Consider the following 22,021-nt stretch of genomic DNA (forward strand, 5'->3'; position numbering starts at 1 on the left):
CGATGTCTCTTCTAAAATGGACTACACTTTTAATATGATTCCTATGTGATAGTAATTACCTTGAAAATAAATTATTAAAAATGAGAAAAAAAACTTGATAAAAGTTAAAAGCTAAGCTGCCAACTTTCAAAGGAAGAAGAAGAAAAGAACCCTCATTGTTAATCTTTAGCAAACAATATTTGTAGGGCTACTTTTGGATCTTCTGTGTCTCTTTATAATCTTCCTTAGTTCACTAAGATGAAATTGACTGAGGATTTTGAAGGAAATCTGTTCAGAGTTTATACACAAGATACTATAATCCTTTGGCACGCATGTTTTTGCTAAATGTGGTTTTGAGATAATGCAGTTTTATATATTTATATCCCAAACTGAAAACAGCCATCTTATTATATGCTCTGTTCAGTTCATTCCACTTAAGAGAACAATCTATGGAGTAATACAGAGGGAGAGAGACAATCAGACTCCACATTTCAAACCAGGAATTACTAGGACCAGAACAAGTAAGCATGGATATTGCCATAATTTATGAAAAGGCCGGACAATTACTTAGCAGCTATTGTAAAACTGCAATCCGGGACAAGCAAATTTACAAGGAACTGTGTTTCAAGCCAGTAAGCGCTGATTCAGACTTTAAAAAAGAGGTATAGTCTGTGTAATATAAAACTTACATAAATATATATAGCCATGGTTTTTCCTCTAAACATCCCTGCTTCTAGAATTTGCATGAATGTTTTCCTATTCTTTTACTTTCAATCTATCTGCATCTTTATATTTTAGATGTGTATCTTATAAATATCATATAGTTGTTTTAAATTTTAACACAGTCTGACAATCTTGGTCTTTTTTTTTTTTTTTTACAATCTTTGTCTTTTAACTGAAGCATTTGGTCCCTTTACATTTAATGTAATTACCAACATATTTGGGTTTAGATATACTACAGTCAGTGCCGTGTTAAGCCACCCATATTTCCTCTAGAAATGGAACACTCATTCCCTCAGCTGCTGAGCATATAGGCAGTCAACAGCTCTCAGCTGAATCTTTCTTTGGGACTTGGCCTCAGCTGGAATACAGCCTTACCCAAAGTCATATCCCCTTTAGGGAGGGTGGGAGAGGATGGAAAACTGTATACAATGACTGGTCAGTGACGGGGGTATAAAGGCCTGGACCTTTGCAAGGCCATCCCAACCCCAGGTTCCCTGTAGAATCAACTGATGCTTTTATTACTACTGCACTGCAGTTTAAACTTCTCATTCTGGTCTATCTTCCTTCCTCACTCCCCCACAGATGTTAACCTCAAAAGCCCATCCCAATAAACTTCCTTCAGGTAAATCTCAGTCTCTGAGTCTGTTTCCCAGGGAATTCAATTTGTGACATCTATCACCTTATTATGTGTTTTCTGCTTCTTCTGCCTGTTATGTTTCTTTTTCTTTATTGCCTTCTTTAGGACTGAGTGTTCTTTTATTATTTATTCCATTTTTCCTATATTAGTTTGGAAATGATACACTCTTTTTCTATTCCAGAGGCTATCCTAGAAATAACAAATACATAGTTGAATTAGCATGTCTAAAGTTAATTGATTAATACTTTTCCCCTACTCTGCAATATGATAAGGATTTTAAACATTTTAGCTCCTTTTACCCTTTTCCCAATTTATATGTAATTGTTATTCTAGGTACCTCATGTAAGTGCACACATACAACATTTGTCCTTTTGCATCTAGCTTATATCATTTAGCATAGTATTTTCGAGGTTCCTCCACATTGTGGTATGCATCAGAATTTCATTCTTTTTAAAGGTTGAATAATATTCCATTGTATGTATATATCACATTTTGTCTATGCATTCATCTGTTAATGGACATTAGAGAGTTTCCACCTTTTGGCTACTGTGAATAATGCTGCTATGAACATTGGTGTGCAAGTATCTGTTTAAGTCCCTGCTTTCATTTCTTTTGAGTACATACCTAGAAGTGGAATTACTGGTAATTCTATATTTAACTTTTTGAAGAACTTCCATATTATCTTCCTGATTCTTTTAAATACATTTCAATTCCCTGTTGAAATTATCCATTGTTTTATTTATATTCTCTACCTATTTTCCTACTTATTTGAACATGAACATAGTTATTTTAAAATCCTTTTAGGATGACACCAATATCTAGGTCATCTGTGGATCTGCTTCTATTGTCCATGTTTATTTCTTGGTTTTCAGTCATGTCATCTTGTCTTTTGGCATGCTCTGTAATTGTCTACATAATGCCTCCAGAGAGGATTTCCCTTCCCTCTAGTAGGCAGATATAATGGTAGCTGATTGCCTTAATCCAATGAGGGGCTGTGCTGAGTGCAGGCTGAATTGTACCTCTGGTAAAGGTCAATCTATTTCTGACTCATCTCTATTCCAAGAGCATAGCCCTCCAGGATTTTCAACTGAGAGCTTGGGAATTCATTGAAGTTTCTCCCCCTGGAAGGTTCATAACTCTAGTCTGTATCTTGTGAGACTGCCAAAACGTCTGCTTTTCAAAGGCTTTCCAATGAGATTTTTCTAGCCTCCCACTCTGTAAAGCCCCAGGATTTGGCAAATATCCCAACAGGATAACTGGCTTTATGTGAGGCTCCCTTAGTTTTCTATAAAAGCTTGCTGGTTTCTTATCCCCAGCAGCAGCACTCTCCCAGTATACAGTCCTGGTTCTCAGAACCCTGCTCATGCCCAGCATCAGCAAATTCCTCAAGCGAAAAAGAAGGTACAAAGTCAGCTTGCCTCTCTGAGGTTCTTTTAGCTCACCTTCACTCTTGGTGTTCAGTCCTTTGGAACCTCAGCCCAAAGCATGGTGAACCAGGGTCCCACTCTTGGTAGAAAATGGACTATATTTTTATCTTCCTAGCCCCATAAGACTGTATTTCAGGTCATACATTTTCAGGCAAACACAGCCACAAAATCTAGGCTCACCTCTCTTAAATCTTATCCTCTCCCAGATCTTGATCAAGTAATTCCTCACTATCTTGTTAGCTCTTTGAAGCTTTAACATATACTTTAAAAATATTTTCTCTGCCTGCTTTTTAGTTCTAATCATACAATTCCTATGCCATATCAGTACTATCTTAGTACTACTGGTCTTAGTACTACTAGTTGTGGTAAGTTTTAAGAACATAATTCCCAAATGCAGAGAAACTACAATTTTTTTTAAAGCCAGTCTTAGGAAAAAGGATATATTTTAGGCTCAGAAAACATTTTCATTATTTTCAAGTTTTAGAATGATAACCATTAAATTATGCTAGAATTATATTCTGCTTCCATTCTTTATCAATTAAAGTGAACTTAAAGGAAAATAATATGGTACTTCAACTATAATTGACCCATAACAGAATATGTACCAATATATGCCTAACATTTTAAAGGCTATAGTATTAAAACAGATAAAACCATGTCTATTTCATTTGGGCTTAATCTCTAGAACAGTACTTCTAACATAACCAGATGATGTTAATAAGTCTTCCTGGGAGGGCTGCAGTGGAGATGGATTTTTTTCCTAATCAAGTATATTTGCTTTCTCTGGAGATGCAGAATGCACACTAGAATATTAAAGATCCTGAGAAGTCCCCAGTAAAGTCAGTTATTTATATTTGTTTAACCTTCTGTTTTCAAATACATCTGATCACGGAATACACTTTAATGTGTACACTTTAATGTGTGAGAAAGGTGACCTAAAAAAAAAAAGGAAATAAACATTTCAAATAGTTTTGGTTATTTATATGTTATAGTTGATTATATAACTTCTTTCTTCTTCATTGAAGGTGAGCTGGTGAGTTTTGTGGGGGATTTTGTTAGCTTCATTAATCTATAACTTCCTTTATCAGTCTTTTCTGACACTGGGTAGCAGAAAGAGCATGAGCTTTCTATAGAGACAGAACTAGGATCAAATTCTGGCTCCACCATCACAGGCAAATTCTTCTGCTAGCCATATTTCTTTATTTGTAAAGTGGGCTTGGGGGGCTTTCACAGTATTATTTTAAGTACTAATGACCATGTAAAGTACCCAGTGTATTGTCTGGCTCCAGAGGCTCCTCCTAGTAAAATTCCTCAAGGATCTGGAATGGCCCATTGGAATGAATATAAGATTGACATCTTTCAACCCTCCTTGATTTGGGACTCTTCTTTGTTAATTAATTCCCTTGCTTCTTATATTAGTAATTTCTCCCCTGCCTAGTTAAGAGGCTGTAATACTCCTGGGGAATAATGGTTTTTTGTTTTTGCTGTTGTTTTTTTAAATTTTTTATCCTGACTGAGTAGCCGGAATTAAATTGATTTTTATTTTCTTAGAACTTTGGAAAGGTTCAGCTCTCCCTGTCTTATGGGGAGACATTTGCTACTGTAATATTTATTTTACCTTACTGTAATTATTCATTTTCTTCCCTGCTAGACTCTAAGTTCATAAGGTCAGGATATCTTCTTCCTTGCTAAATGCACACCCCTAGCACCACTGGCCTAGTTAAAGAGTAACCACTCAATAATTATAGAATTGTTAACAAGTTATAATAATTGGGATCCCAACCACTATTATATCAGAAATATAATTCTCAGATGAAATGTTTTAATATTATTTATATAGAAGATATCAGCAGAAAACAAGGAGTTAAATTTACTTATCCTGGATTTTCTAGAAATCTTAAACTGATAGAGCGATTTTCCTGAGATACATCCAGTAATTAGGATAGAAATTAAATAATAAATACACTTACATGCTTTTTAGGTAAATTTTCAGTATTTGAGAATGACTCCATTTATTCAAAAGATGTGTTCCAGAAAGGTTGCCTGCAAATAACACTCTCATACTATAAATATTTAAAAACCCATCTGACTGGGCTTCCCTGGGGACGCAGTGGTTGAGAATCCGCCTGCCAGTGCAGGGGACACGGGTTCAATCCCTGGTCTGGGAGGATCTTACATGCCGCAGAGCAACTAAGCCCGTGTGCCACAACTACTGAAGCCCGTACGCCTAGAGCCCGGGCTGGGCAACAAAGAGAAGCCACCACAATGAGAAGCCCACGCACCGCAAGGAAGAGTAGACCCTGCTCGCCACAACTAGAGAAAGCCCGCGCACAGCCAAAAATAAATAATTTATTTTTTTAAAAAACCCATCTGATTACAGTAAACTAAACTGCCAAGTATATTTGAAAAACAAAAATCCCTCTTTGTAATAAGGATGCTTTCACACTAGTCTGTATCACATATTCAGATTTCTGAATACTGGATTTTTCAAAGTGGGGAACAGTCCTACTAATTTGGTCATATCAAAATGCTAAGAAGTTCAGCACAACTCAAAATCAAATTAACTTTGACTTTTTAAAAAAAAATTTTAGCATGTATATAGTAGTAAATATAATGTGTTATTAATATAGGTTTTTTAATGTGTTATTAAATTTAGAATGGATAAACAACAAGGTCCTACTGTATAGCACAGGGAACTATATCCAATCTCCCAGGATAAGCCATAATGGAAAAGAATATAAAAAAAAGAATGTCTCTATGTGTATAACTGAGTCACTGTGCTGTACAGCAGAGATTGGCACAACATTGTAAATCAACTGTACTTCAATTAACAATAGGTTTTTCCACATACTAGAAAATAAAAAATACTTACTATTATTTTCTTACAGTCCTTTCCTCTGCATAGTTCTGTATATGTAGAGTATTGCACATATATAATCCAGCTTCCAACAAAAACCACCAACCAGGAGAAGAAAAGATATTTCATTCGCACATATGAGAAGCGAGCCTGTAAGTAAAAGAGCACATAACAATCATTCATTCAGCACCAAGTCAGCATTCACTGTCCTAGAACATGACTTTTCCCCCTTTCTTGGAAGAACTTAATATATATTCTAGGCTTTCATATGGCAATTCTCCTAGAACAAAGTGTACTTTCACTTAGTCCAAACACAACTGGTCTTAGAAAAGGAAGCTCCTTGGTCTTTCCAAGGAAAAGGGAACAAAATACCCTTTAAAATGTATAACCTTTCAAATACCACCAGCATCCAAACCTACTCATTAAGCACGAGCACATGCACCATGCTACCCTGGGCACCCAGTAAGATCAGGTAAAGAAAGACACAATTCCCACTTACTACAAGCTTACAGAAGAGTGTTTCAAATAAGAATCTTAAAGTTCTTCATGAATAAGCATGGTAAAATAATTGTGTTTTAAGAAATAAGAACAGAGAATTTGGCTACTTGTCTAATGTCTCACAGTGAGGTACAACCAGAGTAAGAAATTATTCACATTGATTCCTATTTCCCTGCTGTATTCACCAATGCTTTCTGTTCCTCCCATTCAACTAATCAAATGCTTCACCTAACAGATATTCTGGAAACTTAAGGCGAAAGTTACAACTATTAAAGGAGAAGAAAGGTTAAGATATATAAAGAATAAAATACGCTCTGCATGTCAGTCTGTAAGGCTGCACAACAGGATCCTCTTTGCACTGTTTTGCTCTCAGTGCTCTGGTATCTAATTGTGACTCGGGTCAGTTAGTGCTTTTTCTCCATCAACCACATATCAAACAGTTTAATCTTCAAAATGTCAGCTAGTCAAGATAATTTGATATTTATTTTTGAGTCTGGAACGCCAGTGGTCTGGTTTTATAAACAACTGAATTTAGGACTATGGGGAGAATTGAGCAAAATAAAGATACGTAAACAAACAACGAAAGGCTAGTTTTGCTTTTACAATCACAAGTCAGTTTCTCACACTGGGCAACAGTAGGATACTGTGAGCATGCAAAGAAAGCAGAAAGAGATGAAAGAGACGTAAATGCATCTGCAGAAGACAATGAGTGCAGAGGAAAAAGAGACTCAGGAAATACTGAATTCTGTTGGCTTTATTTGCGGTTTAGATATCGGTCTCTGTGAGGTTAACAGATGGTGAATCCCAGTACCAAAAGGCTTGAGTACAACGAATTCACAATTATATGATAAGTCTTTGAGCTTTATTATCAAAATATTTTTAAAAATGCCTTTAATGCAAGTTATTTTTGTATAGCTCTAAATGAATTCAGTAAAAAGAAAGTTCATATAGAATTCCAAATTAAATCACATAAATGACAATGGGGTTTACACAAAGGGGTTTGTTTGAAAGACATTTAAGATTACTTGGCCCTGATAAGAGGTCTAGTCATCAGAGAGAAATTGATATGTATTAGTATTATGAAGCTTAAATATGATTAAATGACATAATGCCTATAGAACATAAGCACATTGCAAGGCACATAGAAAATATTCAACAAATAGCAAAATCAATTTGCAAAGGCACTGAACAAAAAGCCAATAATGCTGTCATTATGGTTTGGCCACCACCTTCTTTTTGGGCTTGCCAAAAAGAAAACTGAATCTGAATCTGATTAAGCCTTACCAGTTTACAGGAAATACAGGAGACAGAGGAATATAAGTGACAGTTAAGTAAGTGACACTATTAGGATACAATCAGCAAACTCTAGGCTGTGGGAAGTGCTGCAGTACAAACAACCCAGTTCTTCAACAAATAAAATACAAAGGAGAAAATAGAGAGAAGATGGGAAAACCAAACATCAAAAAATACATAAGAAATACTGCATATTAAATAATCACAACCTGTGGATCTTTTCTGAGTCCTGATTCAAATGTAAAACTGTAAAAGAAAATGACATTTATGAGACAATTGAAAACTTGAAGACTGACAGGATACCTGACATCGTTAAGGAATTATTTTAATTTTTCTGGTGTAATAATGTAATGTTTAAAGAAAAGAGACCTTATCTTTTAGAGATAGACATCGAAATATTTATGAGTGAAATAATATCTGGTATTTGCCTCAAAATAATATGGGGAGGGAAAAGTAGGTAGGGTATTATTAAAACAAAACTGGCCGTGAGTTGGTAACTGTTCAAGCTGGGTGACAGTTACATGCCTTCTTTTGTACATGTTTTTCTCTACTTTTTTAACATTTTTTTTATGTTGTGCAATAAGGAATACTTCCACACCAAGACACCCCCTTCCCACACATTCATTCAGCAACTATTTATTGTCTACTAAGTGTCAGATGCTGCCTTAGGCACTTTTAGAACATCTCCAGTTAAAGGGACAAACAAGTTATAAATCTACCATACAAGTACCCTTAACACAGTTAAGAGGGTTCTTTGAACAGCTGTAGCATGGCACGATTTTACTTTTAGAAGTTCAATCTTTTTTTTTTTTTTTTGGCCACTAGAGAAAGATTATTTAATAAAAGATGATGAGACAACTGTTAAACATTTGGAAATAGCATATTTAAATACCTAAAACATATCTTATATCAAAATAAATTCCACATGAGGGACTTCCCTGGTGGGGCAGTGGTTAAGAATCCACCTGCCACAACCTGCCAAGACTGAACCTGGAAGAAATAGAAAATATGAACAGACCAATCACAAGCACTGAAATTGAGACTGTCATTAAAAATCTTCCAACAAACAAAGCCCAGGACCAGATGGCTTCACAGGCGAATTCTATCAAACATTTAGAGAAGAGCTAACACCTATCCTTCTCAAACTCTTCCAAAATACAGAAGAGGGAGGAACACTCCCAAACTCATTATACGAGGCCACCATCACCCTGATACCAAAACCAGACATGGATGTCACAAAGAAAGAAACCTACAGGTCAATATCACTGATGAGCACAGATGCAAAAATCCTAAACAAAATACTGGCAAACAGAATCCAACAGCACATTAAAAGGATCATACACCATGATCAAGTGGGGTTTATTCCAGGAATTCAAGGATTCTTCAATATACGCAGATCAATCAACGTGATACACTGTATTAACAAACTGAAGGAGAAAAACCATATGATCATCTCAGTAGATGCAGAGAAAGCTTTTGACAAAATTCAACACCCATTTATGATAAAAACCCTGCAGAAAGTAGGCATAGAGGAAACTTTCCTCAACATAATAAAGGCCATATATGACAAACCCACAGCCAACATCGTCCTCAATGGTGAAAAACTGAAAGCATTTCCACTAAGATCAGGAACAAGACAAGGTTGCCCACTCTCACCACTATTATTCAACATAGTTTTGGAAGTTTTAGCCACAGCAATCAGAGAAGAAAAGGAAATAAAAGGAATCCAAATTGGAAAAGAAGAGGTAAAGCTGTCACTGTTTGCAGATGACATGATACTATACATAGAGAATCCTAAAGATGCTACCAGAAAACTACTAGAGCTAATCAATGAATTTGGTAAAGTAGCAGGATACAAAATTAATGCACAGAAATCTCTAGCATTCCTATACACTAAGGATGAAAAATCTGAAAGTGAAATAAAGAAAACACCCCCATTTACCATTGCAACAAAAAGAATAAAATATCTAGGAATAAACCTACCTAAGGAGACAAACGACCTGTATGCAGAAAATTATAAGACACTGATGAAAGAAATTAAAGATGATACAAATAAATGGAGAGATATACCATGTTCTTGTATTGGAAGAATCAACATTGTGAAAATGACTCTAATACCCAAAGCAATCTACAGATTCAATGCAATCACTATCAAACTACCACTGGCATTTTTCACAGAACTAGAGCAAAAAATTTCACAATTTGTGTGGAAACACAAAAGACCCCGAATAGTCAAAGCAATCTTGAGAACGAAAAACGGAGCTGGAGGAATCAGGCTCCTGGACTTCACTCTATATTACAAAGCTACAGTAATCAAGACAGTATGGTACTGGCACAAAAACAGAAAGATAGATCAATGGAACAGGATAGAAAGCCCAGAGATAAACCCACACACATATGATCACCTTATCTTTGATAAAGGAGGCAGGAATGTACAGTGGAGAAAGGACAGCCTCTTCAATAAGTGGTGCTGGGAAAACTGGACAGGTACATGTAAAAGTATGAGATTAGATCACTCCCTAACACCATATATAAAAATAAACTCAAAATGGATTAAAGACCTAAATGTAAGCCCAGAAACTATCAAACTCTTAGAGGAAAACATAGGCAGAACACTCTATGACATAAATCACAGCAAGATCCTTTTTGACCCACCTCCTAGAGAAATGGAAATAAAAACAAAAATAAACCAATGGGACCTAATGAAACTTAAAAGCTTTTGCACAGCAAAGGAAACCATAAAGAAGACCAAAAGACAACCCTCAGAATGGGAGAAAATATTTGCAAATGAAGCAACTGACAGGATTAATCTCCAAACTTTACAAGCAGCTCATGCAGCTGAATAACAAAAAAACAAAAACCCAAACCAAAAATGGGCAGAAGACCTAAATAGACATTTCTCCAAAGAAGATATACAGACTGCCAACAAACACATGAAAGAATGCTCAACATCATTAATCATTAGAGAAATGCAAATCAAAACTACAATGAGATATCATCTCACACCAGTCAGAATGGCCATCATCAAAAAATCTAGAAACAATAAATGCTGGAGAGAGTGTGGAGAAAAGGGAACCCTCTTGCACTGCTAGTGGGAATGTGAATTGGTACAGCCACTATGGAGAACAGTATGGAGGTTCCTTAAAAAACTACAAATAGAACTACCATATGACCCAGCAATCCCACTACTGGGCATATATCCTGAGAAAACCATAATTCAAAAAGAGTCATGTACCACAATGTTCATTGCAGCTCTATTTACAGTAGCCATGAGATGGAAACAACCTAAGTGTCCATCATCAGATGAATGGATAAAGAAGATGTGGTACATATATACAATGGAATATTACTCAGCCATAAAAAGAAACAAAATTGAGCTACTTGTAATGAGGTGGATGGACCTAGAGTCTGTCATACAGAGTGAAGTAAGTCAGAAAGAGAAAGACAAATACCGTATACTAACATATATATATGGAATTTAAGAAAAAAAATGTCACAAAGAACCTAGGGGTAAGACAGGAATAAAGACACAGACCTACTAGAGAATGGACTTGAGGATATGGGGAGGGGGAAGGGTAAGCTGTGACAAAGCGAGAGAGTGGCATGGACATATATAAACTACCAAACGTAAAATAGATAGCTAGTGGGAAGCAGCCGCATAGCACAGGGAGATCAGCTCCGTGCTTTCTGACCACCTAGAGGGGTGGGATAGGGAGGGTGGGAGGGAGGGAGGGAAATGCAAGAGGGAAGAGATATAGGAACATATGTATAACTGATTCACTTTGATATAAAGCAGAAACTAGCACACCATTGTAAAGCAACTTTACTCCAATAAAGATGTAAAAAAAAAAAAAGAATCCGCCTGCCAATGCAGGGGACATGGGTTCGAGCCCTGGTCCGGGAAGATCCCACATGCTGCGGAGCAACTAAGCCCGTGTGCCACAAATACCGAACCTGCGCTCTAGAGACTGCGAACCACAACTACTGAGCCCATGCACCGCAACTACTGCAACCCGCGTGCCTAGAGCCATGCTCCACAACAAAGAGAAGCCACCACAACGAGAAGCCCGCACACTGCAACAAAGAGTAGCCCCCGCTCGCCGCAACTAGAGAAAGCCCATGCACAGCAACAAAGACCCAACACAGCCAATAAATAAATAAATTTATTAAAAAAATAATAAATTCCACATGAAACTGATGGACATGTAAAATCTGAAATAATATAATACAAATGTAGGAATCAAGAAGTTACTGAATAAAATTATTGAAACCATTTTATTTTAGGAAAGCTAAAAGAAAACCCAATCTTTTTTTTTTTTAAACCAACTTTGTGATTTTTATTTATGGCCAACAACTATATACTCCTAGATATCACTAAACTGTGTACGATTAGAAACACAGCATTGTAGAAGAGCAGACATCAGAATTAAACAGCAGACTTAAGGAAATATCAATCTTCCATTATTTTGTCCATTTTTCTTTACGTGCACAAAGAAGCATGAATGCAATTTGAAATCTTTTAATGGCAATAAAGTTACAATCACCCACCTGCGTGACAAGTCCAACCCTATATTAACACTGAGATAGGGTTTTAAAAGAAGATTAATTTCGATTCATTCAGTAAAAAGTCAAGGAAAACCTTAAAATGCAATACAATGTAAAAGAATATTTTCTTTTTTTCTTCCTGCCTTGCTCCACAGCAGGTAGAAGTCGCAGAGCAAAGGAAACAACACAGACCTGGTGAGTAGGGTTCTCTCTTAGTGCTCAGAATTTGGTCCTGTCTTACCTTCTTCTTGACACCTACCTCAAGAAGCCTAGTAATGTCAACTACCCTCTGGACTCTCCATCAATGATTTCTATTAGCTTTCAAATGCATATTGAGCTTAATAGATGCCGGCAACTAAGACTTATGTATTTCTCCCTCCTGCAGAGGCAGTTTAATAAAACTTGGAATCATTTTGCTTTTCTCTCAAATAGCTACGTTAAATTTCTTCCCTGGCATATGTTTAAATGGAAAAACACCCTGTAAACTGGCTTGCCCGCTGAGTGTTCATCATGACACAGAATGTCAAAAATTTTGGAGAGGAAGTTGAATTAATGACGTTCCCAGCAGGGCACTGGGCATCACCTGTTGTACATATAATGACAAAAGGAGTGAAACACGTTTTTATTCCAGCATGCCACGGAACTTACCGTGATTTGAGAGTAACACAAAATAGTATAAGGACCTTCATGTGTTCTTTTTTTTTTTAACATCTTTATTGGAGTATAATTGCTTTACAATGTTGTGTTAGTTTCTGCTGTATAACAAAGTGAATCAGCTATACTTATACATATATCCCCTCCCTTTTGCATCTCCCTCCCACCCTCTCTATCCCACCCCTCTAGGTGGTCACAAAGCACGGAGCTGATCTCCCTGTGCTATGCAGCTGCTTCCCACTAGCTATCTATTTTACATTTGGTAGTGTGTATATGTCAATGCTACTCTCTCACTTCGTCCCAGGTTACCCTTCCCCCTCCCCGTGTCCTCAAGTTCATTCTCTACGTCTGTGTCTTTATTCCTGCCTGCACCTAGGCTCACCAGAACCATTTTTCTTTTTAGATTCCATATATATGTGTTAGCATATGGTATTTGTTTTTCTCTTTCTGACGTACTTCACTCTGTATGACAGACTCTAGGTCCATCCACCTCACTACAAATAACTCAATTTCGTTTCTTTTTATGGCTGAATAATATTCCATTGTATGTTTGTGCCACATCTTCTTTATCCATTCATCTGTTGATGGACACTTAGGTTGCTTCCATGTCCTGGCTATTGTAAATAGAGCTGCAATGAACATTGTGGTACATGACTCTTTTTGAATTATGGTTTTCTCAGGGTATATGCCCAGTAGTGGGATTGCTGGGTCGTATGGTAGTTCTATTTGTAGTTTTTTAAGGAACCTCCATACTGTTCTCCATAGTGGCTGTATCAATTTACATTCACCAACAGAGAAAGAGGGTTCCCTTTTCTCCACACCCTCTCAAGCGTTTACTGTTTGTAGATTTTTTGATGATGGCCATTCTGACTGGTGTGAGATGATATCTCATTGTAGTTTTGATTTGCATTTCTCTAATGATTAGTGATGTTGAGCATCCTTTCATGTGTTTGTTGGCAATCTGTATATCTTCTTTGGAGAAATGTCTATTTAGGTCTTCTGCCCATTTTTGGATTGGGTTATTTGTTTTTTTGATACTGAGTTGCACGAGTTGCTTGTATATTTTGGAGATTAATCCTGTCAATTGCTTCATTTGCAAATATTTTCTCCCATGCTGAGGGTTGTCTTTTCGTCTTGTTTATGGTTTCCTTTACTGTGCAAAAGCTTTTAAGTTTCATTAGGTCCCATTGGCTTATTTTTGTTTTTATTTCCATTTCTCTAGGAGGTGGGTCAAAAAGGATCTTGCTGTGATTTATGTCATAGAGTGTTCTGCCTATGTTTTCCTCTAAGAGTTTGATAGTTTCTGGCCTTATATTTAGGTCTTTAATCCAGAGTTTATTTTTGTGTATGGTGTTAGGGAGTGATCTAATCTCATACTTTTACATGTACCTGTCCAGTTTTCTCAGCACCACTTATTGAAGAGGCTGTCCTTTCTCCACTGTACATTCCTGCCTCCTTTATCAAAGATAAGGTGATCATATGTGTGTGGGTTTATCTCTGGGCTTTCTATCCTGTTCCATTGATCTATCTTTCTGTTTTTGTGCCAGTACCATACTGTCTTGATTACTGTAGCTTTGCAGTATAGTCTGAAGTCCAGGAGCCTGATTCCTCCAGCTCCGTTTTTCGTTCTCAAGATTGCTTTCACTATTCGGGATCTTTTGTGTTTCCATATAAATTGTGAAATTTTTTGTTCCAGTTTTGTGAAAAATGCATTGGTAGTTTGATAGTGATTGCATTGAATCTGTAGATTGCTTTGGGTAGTATAGTCATTTTCACCATGTTGATTCTTCCAATCCAGGAACATGGTATATCTCTCCATCAGTTTGTATCATCTTTAATTTCTTTCATCAGTGTCTTATAGTTTTCTGCATACAGGTCTTTTGTCTCCTTAGGTAGGTTTATTCCTAGGTATTTTATTCTTTTTGTTGCACTGGTAAATGGGAGTGTTTCCTTAATTTCTCTTTCAGATCTTTCATCATTAGTGTAGAGGAATGCAAGAGATTTCTGTACATTAATTTTGTATCCTGCTACTCTACCAAATTCATTGATTAGCTCTAGTTTTCTGGTAGCATCCTTAGGATTCTCTATGTATAGTATCATGTCATCTGCAAACAGTGAGTTTTACTTCTTCTTTTCTGATTTGGATTCCTTTTATTTCCTTTTCTTCTCTGATTGCTGTGGCTAAAACTTCCAAAATTATGCTGACTAATAGTGGTGAGAGTGGGCAATCTTGTCTTGTTCCTTATCTTAGAGGAAACGGTTTCAGTTTTTCACCACTGAGAATGATGTTGGCTGTGGGTTTGTCATATATGGCCTTTATTATGTTGAGGTAGGTTCCCTCTATGCCTACTTTCTGCAGAGTTTTTATCATACATGGGTGTTGAATTTTGTCGAAAGCCTTTTCTGCATCTACTGAGATTATCATATGGTTTTTCTCCTTCAATTTGTTAATATGGTGTATCATATTGATTGATTTGCGTATATATGTATGTGTTCTTTAATTTCTGCAGATCCTGCTGCTTCACATTTTAAAATAAAGATTAAAAAAATAGCCATAAATGACACTTGTAGCTATTAATTAATTTTATTTCCCTGTGTGGCACTCACTAAAATGTTCCCAGTGGTCTGTTCCATACCAATTACCTAGACAATCTAGACTTTGATTAAGAAATGTAGTTACTGTTTCTGACCTTTTTATTTTTGCTGAACTATCCAAAATATGGCCCAGCAGATTTTCTGTTCTGCTGATTTTGTGCCTAGCTACCAGTGGTACATTGCTTTATTCCAAATTATGCTCCTGAAAGTCATGATAAGAATTTTAGTAAATACACTACAGCAGTGATTCTCAACTGGAGTCAATTTTCCCCCCAGGGGATACCTGGCAATGTCTGGAACTGGGGAGAAATACTGGAGTCTTGTGGGTAGAGGCCAGAGATGCTGTTAAACATCCTTCAATGCACAGAAGTGCCCTTCACAACTAAGAATTATCTGCCCAAATGTCAATAGTGCTAAGGCTGAGAAAACTTGTATTATGGTTACACAGTAAAATGAAAACAAAAATTAAGCAGCTGAAAGAATCAAATTTGTATGACACTATCATTTTATTTTAGTCTTTAAGGCATAAACTACTACTAATTAGAAAAATACAACATCTGTCTGGAAATAACATAAGTAATTCTTTATGACTAAATGATTGGCAATATCTTATTATAAATAAAGAAAAATCACTGGAGATGGAAAATATATAAATGATGAAATAAACTTTCCTACCATTTCTACTGTAAAGAATAGTGATACTTTTTCTTTTTTTATATTGTTTGATCTCACTGTGATAACTTTTTTTCAAAACAAATCTGAAAATCTATGATCTTATTCAAATGATTTTACATTAAGTTTTAAAAATAGGCATAAAGAAGCAACACCTCAAATTTTAGCCATGTAAGACTACTTCTATGTTACTTATCAATTTTTCACTTTCAACATCTTTTACAAACATATAAAGCACAAAGTCCCATCTGCTCTACCTCTAAATACTTCCTACACAGATGTTCTTAATTTTGAAAAGTAAGGAAGAAAAATAGGTATCATGTCTTACTTGTTCATGTTTAGTGGACTTGAACACTCAGAAAACCTAACAAATTGATAAGGCTATTGCTTGCAAAAACTCAAATACAATGATTTCATCATTTCATAGAAAAAGCTGAGAGACATATTTGCCCTTTTTCTTTTGTGATAACACTGGTTTATAAGATTTATGTAAGTTTCATGTGTACAACATATTTTCATTCAAGTTTTCCAATTACCAGTTACTCTGAAATAAACTTCAAAAATCTTTTTTTCCTTATTGTTATATTGACAACATTGTAGCTAGCTTTTACTGCTAAATATTTAGGAGTAATCTGGCTGAAAAAAACTAAAGTTACAATTATTGACACATATCCCCAAATATAACTTTTACCCTTTTCTTTAAATAAACTCTAGATATTTATAGTAATAATATTTTGAAAAATATGCTAGCTTTAAAAAACAGAAATATAAAGAAAGCATTTCATAAGGTAAATACTTTATACCACAACACATACAGATAAACTTTGTTTGGAATGGATCCTATACCTTTTTTTTTTTTTTAACATCTTTATTGGAGTATAATTGCTCTACAGTGGTGTGTTTCTGCTTTATAACAAAGTGTATCAGCCAGACATATACATATATCCCTATATCTCCTCCCTCTTGCGTCACCCTCCCACCCTCCCTATCCCACCCCTCTAGGTGCTCACATAGCACCGAGCTGATCTCCCTGTGCTATGCGGCTGCTTCCCACTAGCTAGCTATTTTACATTTAGTAGTGTATATATATCCATGCCACTCTTTCACTTCATCTCAGCTTCCCCTTCCCCTTCCCCGTGTCCTCAAGTCCATTCTCTATGTCTGCGTCTTTATTCCTTTCCTGCCCCTAGGTTCTTCAGAACTTTTTTTTTTTTTTTTTTAGATTCCATATATATCTGTTAGCATACGGTATTTGGTTTACTCTTTCTAACTTACTTCACTCTGTATGACAGACCCTAGGTCCATCCACCTCACTACAAATAACTCAATTTCGTTTACTTTTTGGCTGCGTTGGGTCTTTGTTGCTGCACCTGGGCTTTCTCTAGTTGTGGCAAGCAGGCTTCTCATTGCAGTGGCTTCTCTTGTTGCGGAGCATGGGCCCCAGGCACGTGGGCTTCAGTAGTTGTGGCTCATGGGCTCAGTAGTTGTGGTGCATGGGCTTAGTTGCTCCGCAGCATGTGGGATATTCCCGGACCAGGGATCGAACCCGTGTCCCCTGCACTGGCAGGCAAATTCCCAACCACTGCATCACCAGGGAAGTCCCGGCAGGCGGATTCTTAACCACTGTGCCACCAGGGAAGTCCCTCCTGTACCTTTATTAAAGGGTGTTTCGGGCTCCCCTGGTGGCGCAGTGGTTGAGAGTCCGCCTGCCGTTGCAGGGGACACGGGTTCGTGCCCCGGTCCAGGAAGATCCCACGTGCCGCGGAGCGGCTGGGCCCGTGAACCATGGCCGCTGAGCCTGCGTGTCCGGAGCCTGTGCTCCGCAACAGGAGAGGCCACAGCAGTGAAAGGCCCGTGTATCGCAAAAACAAACAAACAAACAAACAAAAACATACCTCTAGGATCTAGAAGTCTCCTGACTGCTTTTCAAAAACTTTTTTTTTTAAACTGGAAAATATATCATTCATATAGAATTGTTTAAAATACATAAGTATAACTTAAATTATAAAGTAAATACCCATATAACTCCCACCTGGGTTAAGAAACAGTTTCTCTAGTGCCTTCACTGACCCCCATGTGACCTCTCCAGTAAGGGTTAATTAACATGCTCCTGACTTCAATGATAATCATATATGTGCTTTCCTATGTAATTTAATCATGTATCCCTAAAACACAGAATTTGATGTTCATTTCTCTTGAACTTTACAGAAATAGAAGCATATACCATATATTCTATTGTGACTTTCACCTTTCTCTGATGCATACAGCCATAATTTGTTCATTTTCTTTGCTGCAGAGTATTCCACTGTTTGATTATTTTTTTAAGAGAGAAATTTACTTCGTCCTATCACAATCAATACATAAATTTTTAAATGTATACATTTCTCTTCAAGCTCCGTTGGAAAAAACCCCACATAGTATGGAGATGCATTCTATGCTTGGCTCCATGCACTCTGTGGGTCTCATATATGTCATCCAATGTTCCTAGAAATCATGGATTCAGAAGGTTTGCGAGAGACAACGAAAACGAATAGCTCAACCATACACTGATGTGGTATGAGGCTGATGTGAACAGTTTTGTCCTAAGTCAGCTGTGTCAAGAGGAAGTCTAAAGGCATTACATGGGGAGTGTCACTGAACTGCCTGGGGGTGGGTGCGACTTTAGTTATCAGTCAATGAGGGAATGACTTTTTGTCGTTAAAAGTTGAAGACTATAATCCTTTGTTTTGCTGCTGCTGCTTTAGAGACCACAAGCCAGGCTCATGTTTAAAAGAGCTGTAAGGCCAGGAAAATAGAGCAAAGCCATTCCCAGGATTAAAAAAGCAGGCACACAGAGGGCTTTTAATGAACAAGTAGACAGCCGGCATTTCATAGAGCACATGGGAGGGAGGTGCAGCCCCCATCAGCACTCTACATAAAAGGAATATTAGCATTTGCAAGAGCAAATGAACTCAGTCATGGAGTTCTTCAACATCCCAGTGCAGAAAGACAGGGGTTAAGAAAGCTAAGTGTTCCAATTTTCCATTGTTGTATAATAAACTATCCCCAAACTCAGTGGCTTACAAAAATAATTTGTCTCTCATGGTTCCGAGTTGATTGGACTCAGCTGGTCACTTCTCTCCAGTTTTTCATGCATTCGTGATTAGGGCTGAAGACATGTGACAAAGGACTGACTGGGCTGGACTGTCAGTCCAGGGGGTGGACTGGACGGGGGGTGGCTGTTTCACTCACATGTCCAGCTAGCTCCATGTGGCCTAGCTGGCCTTCTTCTGAGCACGGTGCTCAGGGTAGTCAGGCTTCTTACATGATGGCTGACTTACTCCAGGGCAAGTGTTCCCAGAGACCAAGGCAGAAAAGCTGCATCATTTCTGCCCCACTCTCTTGGTTACACAGGGCCAGATCAGATGGAATGGAGGGGGTACTCCATAAGGGCTTGCATACCAGGAAGCATGGCTACTGAGGGGTCATCTTTGGAGAGTAGCTACCACTCCCAGATAGGATCAACAAAGCAGGGTCTACGGGAGAAGAGAAAAACAATGTGGAGGTCCTACCCAGAACAGAGACAATTTTCTTGGCCGTTCAGATTAAGGATTCTCCCTTCCTCCTTAGTGGGGCAGAGCTGGAAATTGCAATTAAAATCCATTAATAGTATTTGTAGTTGTACATATTTGTGTTTAAGATACTGAATACAGCTTTCATTCCATATCATGAGCTCAGTAACTGTCAACAAATCTTTTAGCTTATGTACACAAAGTTCCAAGTTAAAGAACTACTTAAGATATGGTTATACATAAGTTTCCAAATAGAATTCACATTACCTTAGTATTTCAGTTAAGATCTGGGCACCCAGAAGGGGCAAATCACGTGTCCATTTCCCCTTTTTAGTGCGCCTGAGGCACCATACTGGGTCTAGAACTTACTACACATAAAATATCCACATGCAAATCTCACATGGGAATCCTAGTGGGCACTTCAATTCACTAACAATTCACTTACTAAAAATAAAGTTTAGCTATGTTTTACCTAAACTCGGAGATTGAACAGCATGGTCCCTTTAAACTTCAGATTCTGAAGTACATTTTAGGGCAAAATTTATTTGGAATAGTTACCTCTACGGTTGTACAACCTGATTGATTTAACAATTTTCAACATTGTTTGGAATCTTAGAGTATCCAGAGGCTGATTATAATTTAGATGAAACTTGATTATTGTAAAGGGTTTTTAAAAGGAAATTAATGTTAGTTAATATTCTGTGCGATTGATGAAGAAGGAAGCTGGGTTCTGAAGCTTCCTTTCCCAGGATTCATTTATGTGACTTCCAGACACAGTAGCAATTACATACTGAAACCTCACCTCTCTCTGATACATGAGAAAAGCAGATGTGTGTGTTCAAATACAGGGGTGGCCAGAGCAGGGCTGCGGGAGGTGGTTCCCCTCTGTGCGACAGCATTCTGCCTTTGTATCACTGAAAGAACCGTGGCTGCTCAGGGAATGCGGTCAGAAAGGAGCTACGGTTCCTCTGACCCGAGAGGCGTGTGGAGGTTCTATTCCCGTTGGTTGGTACCCTGCACAGATTTTCAGAAGCCCTAGAGCAGAACAACTTTAATTTAAAAACATAACAGGTTGGGGTGGTGGCGCAGGGGTTAAGAATCCGCCTGCCAATGCAAGAAACACGGGTTCAAGCCCTGGTCCAGGAAGATCCCACATGCCGCGGAGGAACTCAGCCCGTGCGCCACAGCTACCGAGCCTGTGCTCTAGAGCCCGTGAGCCACAGTTACTGAAGGCCGTGCACCGAGAGCCCGTGCTTCGTAACGAAGAGTAGCCCCCGCTCACCGCAACTGGAGAAAGCCCGCGCGCAGCAACGAATACCCAACACAGCCATAAATAAAATAAATAAATTAAGAAATATATATATAACAGGTTGAACAGTGCCTATCTAGTCCATTCTAATCAGACATCTCTGAAGGTAAACTCCTCATTTGTAAAGCAATTAAAACAGAAGTGACATGTTAAATGGTAACTACATCAGAGTTAGAAGAGTCCTCAGAGGACCCAGATTCTATTATTTTTTTTCTCATCAAAGTACTTTCATACCAGAAAACAGTACATGCCCAGTATAGAAAAAATGGACAATAAAGAAGTATGTAATTCCAGTTATAAGATAAATAAGTCCTGGGGTGTAATGTACAGCACGGTGACTGTAGTTAACAATACTGTATTGTGTATCTGAAAGTTGCTAAGAGAGTAGATCTTAAATATTCTCATCACAAGAAAAAAAACTGTAACTATGTGAGGAGATGGATGTTAACTAAACTAATTGTGGTGATCATTTTGCAGTATATACACACATATCAAATCACTCTGTTGTATACCTAAAGCTAATACAATGTTATATGTTAATTATATCTCAATAAAAAAATAAAACCAAACAAAAAATAATTATGTAAAAAAGAAGGTAAATGATCGAGTTTTGGTGTATTTCTTTCGTAGCTGTTATATAATGTACATATATAGCATAAAGAAAAATAAAATTAGGGTCTTATGATAAATGTCATTTATTACTTTTTTCCACTTAACATACTATTAAACACATTCTTAGGCCATTACATAGTCTTGATATTTAAAAAATATGATATTTAAATGAATGCATAACATTTTACAGTATGGGTATACCATAATTTATTTAATCCTATTTCTATTGTTGGACATTTTTATTATTTCCAATATTGTGGTCTATTAATAGTAACAACAACAATATTATTAACGAGAGCCAATATTTATTAGTGTTACCCTGTACCAGGAACTGTTATCTTCATAAAAAGTCTGCTCTGGGGTGGTAAATTGGTCAGGGGTAAGAAAACTGTTTACCATGAGCCAAATCCAGTCTGCTACATGGTTTTGTAATTTTATTGGAACACATCCACCCCATTCGCTGATTTACTGTCTAAGGCTGCTTTAATGCTATAATGGCAGAGTTGAGTGGTTGCAACAGAGACCGCATGGCCAGCAAAGCCCCAAATATTTACTATCTGGCTCTTTATAGAAATAGTTTGTCAACGTTTGGATTGTAAATATTCATTCCTTCCCCCTTCCCCACTTTCCCGGCCTCTTTGATGTTGGGCTTGGCCATGTCACTTGCTT

General features: G+C 37.3%; 1 protein-coding gene across 1 annotated transcript in view; it reads right to left on the reverse strand.

Annotated features, from left to right (window-relative positions):
- Positions 1 to 22,021, reverse strand: part of DIPK1A (divergent protein kinase domain 1A) — a 119,941-nt gene that overhangs the window by 32,090 nt on the left and 65,830 nt on the right. Inside the window, exon 2 of the mRNA XM_060025641.1 lies at positions 5,639 to 5,773. Coding sequence (XP_059881624.1) covers positions 5,639 to 5,773 — 135 coding nt within the window. The remainder of the gene's footprint in view (positions 1 to 5,638; positions 5,774 to 22,021) is intronic.

This window comes from Delphinus delphis, chromosome 1 (assembly GCF_949987515.2).
Source record: "Delphinus delphis chromosome 1, mDelDel1.2, whole genome shotgun sequence".
NCBI lineage: Eukaryota > Metazoa > Chordata > Mammalia > Artiodactyla > Delphinidae > Delphinus > Delphinus delphis.